At 34.6% G+C, this 9,032-nt stretch overlaps 1 protein-coding gene across 1 annotated transcript; it reads left to right on the forward strand.

Moving 5' to 3' along the window:
- The first annotated feature begins 1,164 nt into the window (after positions 1–1,164).
- Positions 1,165–7,418, forward strand: LOC121239249 (protein N-lysine methyltransferase METTL21A). The gene is made up of 9 exons (XM_041136454.1): positions 1,165–1,372; positions 2,730–2,796; positions 3,290–3,355; positions 3,664–3,757; positions 3,912–4,028; positions 4,336–4,436; positions 5,984–6,058; positions 6,146–6,238; positions 6,911–7,418. Exons 1-9 carry the CDS (start codon positions 1,359–1,361, stop codon positions 7,211–7,213), a joined length of 930 nt encoding a protein of 309 aa, XP_040992388.1. The 5' UTR covers positions 1,165–1,358; the 3' UTR covers positions 7,214–7,418.
- The last annotated feature ends 1,614 nt before the right edge of the window (positions 7,419–9,032 follow it).

Here is a 9,032-nt window from a genome sequence, read left to right on the forward strand (position 1 = left end):
AATTACTCTTCATCTCCATACTATTATTTTACTCTATAATTATTCCCAACAAACATCTTCCTTCCCTCTTTTTTCAGTTCTTCACTTTTGTTTTAATTTTTTTCTTTGTGTTTTCAATAGTGCTTTTTTCTTTTTCTTTTTTATCATGAATATAAAATCTGGAGTCCTTCAAATTGTGTTAAAGTAGAAAAGTCCAACTAAAGAAAACTTGTATGCTTGGAAATGCTCGTAGACATGCTCATGAAAATTTGAAAATAAAGTTTTGAGATATAATATAGATAATTTATTTTTTTAAAATTTATTTTGCAAAATATAAAATAAAATAAAATAAATAGTATTAAAAAAATATAATATTATATTATTATTTTAACTTTGAAATGACTAGTCTAATATATATGAACATCTCTAAAAGTTTTGATTTTGGCCAAACTTTGTTTTAGTAAAAATTTGGACTTGACACATTGCCAATGCTTTTATCTATTTAGAACTTATGGGCAGCATTACTTTTAATAGGGGTGACAATATGTGACACGATCCATGAATTCAATACGAACACGACACAAAATTAGCGAGTTTGAATTTGATGTTAACGAGTTTAGGTCAAAACGGGTAGACCCGTTAAGACACGATTTGTAAACAGGTCAATAACGAGTTAACCTGCTTAACACGAAATCAATTCGTTTTGACCCATTTAGAATTTATTTCAAAATTAAAATTTTATTATTGTTAAGTTGTAATATTGATATTTTTGAGTATTCTTATGTTTTTATTGTTTTTATTGTTGAGATTGTAATTTTAGACTTATGCTTATATTTGTTATTGTATGGTTTATAATATTGATTTTATTATATGTTAAAATTTAAAAAATATTGATATATATTTTTTAAGATAATGTGGTTATTAATAAATAGAAATTTTAATTTTTATGTAAAATTATGTTAATCAGATCAAATGAGTTATGTATTTTAATCCAACCGTTTATATAAAATAAATGATTTTAAATTAATTGTATCGTGTTAATATATTTTTAATTAATTATTAAACGAATTAAAATGATAAAACGATACGACTTATCATTGGATTAAGATTTAAAAATGTCATACCATTAACTTAACGAATTGGATTGAGTTGATTTATATAGATAAATGTTGATGACTTACACACGCAAACGAAAACACGATCTTACACCCCTTTGAGTCTTGAACGCAGGGTTAGAAGGCTAAACCCAAAACTTATCTCTCTCGCTCTCTCGTTGCAGTAAATGATATCAGAACAAGAAGCCACTTTAACTGCGATTCGAAGCTTCTCGTGTCAAGTTCAGTGTTAGGCTATCACTTCACTTCAGAAGCAGCAATCAAATGGAGCCTGACAGGTATTGCGCATCTTCATAGTTTTTGGTTTGTTAGTTTAAAAAGGAATGGTTTTCAGCTTCTTTCATGGTCAATTTGTGACCGAGTTTTATGAGTATGTTGGGAGCGATAATTTGTGTGGTTGAATAGATTACATTCCTTCGGCCTCCTTCCTCTCACTGCCCCGCCCACCTCCTCGATCGTGTTGGGCAATTAAATCTGAAATAAGGCCCGCCTTGTGTTGTTGCTTATTAATTCATGTTCCATGGCATTCTTAAATCTGATTTCGCTAAGAGACTGTGTAGAGATGGGTTATTCAGACTTCTTCAGCAATTCAATCGTTCTAAGAGTCTGTCTTTGTAAATATATATGTCAAAAAAACCGAGTGCTTGAGGTTTTTGCTTTAACGACTTGGGATTTATGAAGTAAACAATGCTTCTCAGATTTGAAGGATGTATCGATCGGAGATTTCCTACTAGATTGATTGCTTTGAAATCATGCTCAGATATTCAAGTCATACCTTGCAAGATAATTAACATAACCCTGAAAAATTTAAGGAATCATAGGTAAACTACTTCTTCCACATCAGCTACCATTAAAGACTATTGACATTTTGAATTTTTTAAAGTTGTAATAAGTCCAATAAAAGTGGTGTGTTTACACACCGACTTGTATATAATAGAACTCTTTGATCATTTAACTTCTAACTAGCAATTTTGAGTCTTTGATATTGGACCAGTATGTAAACAAACCTGATGGTTCGAGGGTTAAAAACGTAACTTTTTGTTTTAATGGATGTGTAAAGGCTTTATTTCTCAATATCAATTTATTTTGTCAATATCTATATATAAATATTTGAGGCTCTTCATTTTTCTTCTTCACAGTTAAAACAAGTCATTGAACCTTGCCCGCATTAGATGTATTTCTGTTGAGTTACCCTGGTTCTTTTATGATTTAGGACTAAATGAATCAAACTCACCATGTATACAACTGTGTTCTTATGTCTGCATTATGGAGCCTTCCCTAGTTTGATTCCTGCTCAATATGTTGGATCACACATTTATGTCCATGTATATAGTAGATAGCACAATAAGGTTATAGATTTTTGTTTGTTTGTTTGTTTCTTTTTTTAAATGGCTGTTTTTTAAATTTCTCGCCTTCGTAACATGACGAATACTCCTATGCACACCACTTTGAGTGGTAGTGTGGTGATAATTGCTATCATTTATTATCCAACTTTTTCTTGTGTATAGTTATGAGTTCATGTGGACGTATGTGGTTGACATTGTGCTCCCTATTTTCATGTAATTCCTCACATCACAATGATCACATATTTCTTCAGAGAATGATTTTTTATGCTCTACAACTTTTTGTGATCAGGTTAAATTCTCCGAGCACATTTTCGATGAATCTCGAAGTTTTAGGCCATGAATTGCAGTTTTATCAGGTATGTTTTATTTACTGTAGTGATGTTGCACTTTTTTTTTTTTTTTTTTGGGGGGGGGGGGGGGGGGTGGTGTATTGGTTGCACCTTTGTTATGCCATTAAAATTCTGGACATTTTTAAAGAATAGAGTACCTATTCATCACATGAACGACGATGGACCTTCCTGCCTAGGTATGACAATCCACCATTTCTAAATTGTCTTGTCATGGGAGATTATAAGTTAGGTATTTCCATACTGTCTTAAAGCATGAGAACTTGGCACATGCTAATAATACAGTGGCAAAGGTTTCATTTTTCTTAATACATATTTGCTAGAAAAGCAAACTTTTGTTGCTTACTTATTTAACTTGCCAGTTACCTAGTACCAAATATCAAAGTCTTAGATGGTTTAGGAACATCGAGTTTTTTCACATCTATTATTATTTGGTTACATTGATTCTCTTGTATATCCATTAACAAATTAACTCTGAACCTGCATGCTGACATTGTGCTAGGATCCCAATTCCAAGCATTTAGGAACTACTGTTTGGGATGCTTCACTTGTGTTTGTCAAATTTCTGGTACGTCTATTTTCCCTTTGTATGCTCTTGAAACGTTTCTGCCACTTTTAGTTGTTAATTTTCCTGACCCTTAAGTAGCTTTCTTAAACATTGCCAAGTTAATAAAACTTATAAAAAAAAAAAAACATTGCCAAGTTAATCATGTATGCAGTATGGGCAATCTCATTGCTAAATTTTTTCCCCTTAACCTGCAGAAGAGACAAGCAGACATGGTAGCTAACTATTATATAGCTTTAAACTGATTGTAACATCAGGTGCTGTTTTTTTTCTTTTTGTAAATCTGAGGAGACCTTTTTTTTGGTTTGCAGGAGAAAAACTGCAGAAAGGGAAGGTTTTGCCCATCTAAACTTAAAGGAAAACGTGTTCTTGAACTTGGAGCTGGTTGTGGAGTAGCCGGTTTTGGTGAGTTTTTATTTTTCTCTTGAGTTTTAGGTACAATTAATCAATACACAGTTTGAGCACTTATTCTCCTTCAATAGAGTCTAGGACACCCTATTTTATCTTGTAGGGTGCTGCTACCTGCTACCTGCTTAGTCTGATTTGGACCTCTTTCCAGGTATGGCTTTGCTTGGATGCCATGTAGTTGCAACAGACCAAATTGAAGTTCTGCCATTGCTAATGAGAAATGTTGAACGTAATACTTCAAGGATCTTGCAGATGAATCCTGGTTCCGGTCTGCTCTGCAACCTTTATGCAACTTTCATTGGCTTGTACATATTACAATTTCTGTATAATCTATTTTCTTTTCTTTTTTTTCTTTTTACCCATATTCTCATTGGTAGTGTGAATTTCTGTGCAAAGCAGGTATATTTGGGTTGACCCTTCTTGCTCTATAAAAGGAGCAATGATAACTCACCACTTCTAGAATATTTTGCTATTGGTAGAGGATTATAGGAATGTACTTGGAGCTTCCTCTTAATTATTTTAGACTTTTAAAGCTAATACTTGCATCTTAACTTGAAACTTTATGTTCTTTGCAGATTCATTTGGATCAATTCAGGTTGCAGAGTTAGACTGGGGAAACAAGGATCATATTAGGGCTGTTGATCCACCATTTGACTATATCATTGGCACTGATGTTGTAAGTTAATGAAATATTAGACATTTTTTGCACCACTGTTTTCCTTTTAACAAAGGACTGGAAAAGAACTGAGTCATCTTCCTTACAGCTGCTCCCACATTAAGAAATGAATAAATTGTAAATTCATTTGCATATGTTGGCATCACACATACATATATCTGTGTAATTTGGGATCTCTCATGATCAAAGTTGTGTTGAAATTGCTTGTGTGCTTATTATTACAAACCCTTATGATTGTCTGATGGAGTGAAGTGGACCTGTCTCATTTATTTAAAAGGATTCTATCACAAAGATTTTGGTCCTACAAAAGTAAGGCTTTGAGAGTGGAAATCTTAATCTTTAACCTTTTTGCATGGAGAGACTGCTTCTATACCCATGAACTTGCATTCGACAGTGAGAGGCTGCTTTATCTTTGCACCAATTGCCACTTTTACTGGGAAAAAAAATGTCATGTTGCTAACTTTTGTTGTGGCCATCCGTTCTCTTTTATATTAATCAAATGAAATGGTACCCTCATTATTGCAAGACTAGGCTTGATTTTAGACGATATATTATCAGGGACAACAACCATATTCTCTTGGGGGATAATTGTTCACTATACAGATAAGTTTTCTGTTGCCTTTTGGTTTCCTGATAGGTCTCATATACTTGGAATGAGGACCATAAATATTTATTTTTTGGTTGGAAGGGTTTCAATCTAAAAGTAACAATTCTAAGGGGAAAAATTAAAGCCTATGAGGACATTGTAGGTTCTTTTTTCCTTTTTTTTTCTCAGGGGGGTGGTGCCGGGGGCAGGAATATTAGTTTTAGGTGATATCGGTCACAGTTGGGATGTGAAGCATTTTAACTTATGTAACTGACATAAGCAATAACTGCAATTTAAGTCGTGGTATAAATGGCTACTTTCAATGGTTTTTGTGGACAAGGCAATTAAAGAGTTCATAAGTTTCATTGGTTTTTTTTTTTTTTTTGAGGCACGTGGTGCCGGGGGCAGGAATATTAGTTTTTGTTCACCCTCGGGATTAGTTAGGATGCTATTCTTGGACACCCAGTGCCAACAAAAAAAAAATGTTTTCAGCTGCTCTCTAAGAGTAATTCATATGTACTTGTGTTTGGTTAATGTTGAATTGCGCAGTAGGTATACAAGAATTTTGTTTGAATGAACTACGGTCTACAACAGTACCCGTTTTAGAATGTTTCCTAAAGTAGTAGTCTTACTTTTTGGTGTTACAAGTATTTGCATTAACTTTTGCAATTTGGGTAACTTTGCCTGAATCAGCTTCAATATTGCCTCCCCTGGTAAAATGACTAGTTAGTTCTAAGTTAGACTTGATATGGGATGGACAAGGCTTCCAACCTGCCAATAAAAAAATTTAAGTCTGGCATGTACTTGATAATTGATCGATTTGTGGTTTCTTAAGCTTTTTTATTGTAGATGTCAAATCCGTCCCATTGGCGCACCATTTCTCTTATTGTTATATTGGTGTGGCTCTCTAGCTAAAATTATTTCACCTGAGTCAGTAAATTTCAAACTTTTTGTATTCAAGGTTTATGCAGAGCATCTATTGGAACCGCTATTGCAGACAATATTTGCCTTGTCAGGACCTAAAACTACAATTTTGGTATGTGATTTGATAGTTATTACTTGAATTTGTGCTACAAAAGCATCATCACTGATGCACTTATTTGCTTCTAATATTTTCATGAAGCTGGGGTATGAGATCCGTTCTACGAGTGTCCATGAGCAAATGCTTCAGATGTGGAGAAGAAACTTTGATGTGAAGATTATTCCACAATCTAAGGTATGTGATGTTTAACACAAAAATTAACAGTAGATACCTTCGTCCATAGTCTATAGATAATACACTTTACCATGGCCGTTGCTATGGCCAGTGCTGAGTGCCCTTGGCCCCCAAACTGCCTGGAGTGAAATAAAATACCATAGTTTGGAAGTAAAATAGGGTTTATTGGAGGGTGCTAAGAGTAGTAATTTTCTTCCACCCAACATTCTTGTATGCCTGACTCCTATTAAATATTGTGTTGGGAAGGAAAAAGCACTAGGTCCCATGTTTGTGAAAGTGGTGCATGATTGGAAAGTAAAATGAAGGTTTAAAGAAAAAACACCATTTCTATAGTATGGATACAAAAAGAAATTTCAAGTAAAGGATAGCATGATATGGAAATAAAATATCACCCCCCTCCCCCGGTTAATTTTCTTTCTTGGCTTTGTCCCTGCTTCTGTGCCATACCTGATAGATTGACTACGTGATATATAGCTATGGCATATTTGTAGTATGTAATATATTGGAAAAATACATCAGATGGTCATGGATTTAATGTCTGATGAACACAGGAACATCATTGATCATGCACCATGCGTCCAGTATGGTGCGCAGGGCTTGAACCTGAAATAAGAAATAGTACCACTTCACTTGTTAACTCTTTGGTCCCTACCAACCACTTATTCCTTGCAGATGGACCAGATATTCCAACATCCAAGTATTCAACTTTTCATCATGGGAGCAAAACGTTCGGAGGAGATTAGAGAAAACATTGAGGGGAGTGATCACAAAATTGAAAAGGTCAAAACAAGCAAGGAAGAGGAAGAAAATGGTGGGCAAAGTACCGAGGAAAAGGTGTCCAATTCTACTGGTGATGTAGACAAGGAAGACTGCAAGCCAGCGACCAATGTCCAGAATGAGAAACTTAATGATTTTGAAGTTAGAAGAACGGGGTCGATGGCTGCTAGACTTCTACGAGATGTCAAGATAGCTTAAGTTAACAGAATTATTTTGTCTTCATAGAAGTCCTACAAAAGCGATTTTATACGCTGATATGTAAGTGAAGTTTCTCATGTGTTGAGTGTTTTTAATTAACTTTTTGCTAAGCTAATACTTTGCATAGCTTATTTTTTGTAAAAAAAAGTTTGTGCAGACGTAGTAGTTCTCTAAGTTAAGTTAATAGGGCAGACCTTTTATGATCTATCTTTCGTGAAGTCCGGATGGCTTGTATGGGTAGGATGTATGTGCTGACAAGTTTTCATCGTTGGAGTTTTGCCTTGGTTTTAAGTGGCTTCCATGAAGAGTTGGATGCCACTTTATCACTAGGCTGGATAAGTATGCCTTGTTTTCTAATCAACGATGGCGCATGTTAATGTTACAATCATGAAGAGACCTTTATTCATTTGTTTGATGAAGTTGTGCCGATTCTTAATTTTAATCAAAGTTATCGTACTCTTAAGGTTTCAGTTGCTTTATTTTGGGGGAGAAGGGGTTTTTTGGGAGGGGGTTGAAGAAGGAAAAAGAGTACCCAAAAGATGGTAAAAAGGGTTGCTATGTTCATGTTTGTGAGTCATGTACAGTCTCTTCACGTAATTCATGTTACAAATATTAATTTAGCTCTATTTTTTAGTATTATGGCTTGAAAAAAAAAAAATCCTAAAATTGACTCCGAGCTCGATTAGGATTACATTTCAAATAATGTCGAGTGTTGGCCTTGAAGGCCAGATGAATCATTTGGGTTCAAAACTATCAAAACCTCATTAATTTGGGCAACAATAATGATACTCACACGCAAAGTTTAACGGAGAGTCTTCTTTGATACATACATGTGTCACGTCAGCTAAAACAGTAACCACTACTGTTTGGCGTTTGTAATGAAAATTAAAAACATTCAAATTTCAATTTTTTTTAATATTTAAGACCAATTTTGCAATCTCCCTCTATTATATTTGGAGGTCCCTCTCTGTCTCTCCGGTCCTCTCTGTTACCATATTGCTATTGATCATTGTTAAGGCATAAGAAACATTAGCACTGAAGGATGACTCTAGAATATTGGAGAATATTGCTGCCGAATCTTCTTGTAACAAATTAGTGTGACTAGGCTAGACAAGTTTCACTAGCTAAATGGTTGTTCTCTGACAATTATGTTATGTAAAAAGTCTATATATTGTACTGGCATACATTGAAAATGTATGTGAGAAAATATTCTGAATCAAATGAGATTATTCAAGAGTAAATTATTCTTTTAAGAACTTTTTACAAACACTTGCTGTGCTTCTGAATTTCCTTAGCTTTAACATGATATCTTGAGCCAAAAGGACCAACGCTCGATTTTTTTTTCCCTCATCCATGGCTTCTTCTACAAATACAACCCTCTCAATACTATTTCATCCCTCCCTCCTCATCACTGCATCTCATTTCATCAACATCAAACTTATCATTGACAATTATTTGCTTTTGAAAGCCCAAATTGTCCCTTTCTTGGAAGGACATAAGCTCTTTCGGTTTGTTGATGGCTCCTTTCCTCAACCCTCTGCAACTCTCAATGATTAGCCAAATCCTGCGCATGCTCAATGGTGCCTTCAAGATAAGCTCATCATCTCCACCATAAATTCTTCTCTATCGGATTCGGTGCTTGCTAGGTTTTGGATTGTTCAACCTCTTGTGAGGTCTGGACAATCCTACAAAATCTGTTTGCTGCTAAGTCCTCTGCTCATCTTATTCATACGAAATTTCAACTAGCCTCTATCAAGAAAGGGCCCAAATCTGTGACTGACTATTACAACAAAGTCAAATCACTTGCTTCAACCTTGAG

This window comes from Juglans microcarpa x Juglans regia, chromosome 7D (assembly GCF_004785595.1).
Source record: "Juglans microcarpa x Juglans regia isolate MS1-56 chromosome 7D, Jm3101_v1.0, whole genome shotgun sequence".
In the NCBI taxonomy this organism is placed as follows: domain Eukaryota; kingdom Viridiplantae; phylum Streptophyta; class Magnoliopsida; order Fagales; family Juglandaceae; genus Juglans; species Juglans microcarpa x Juglans regia.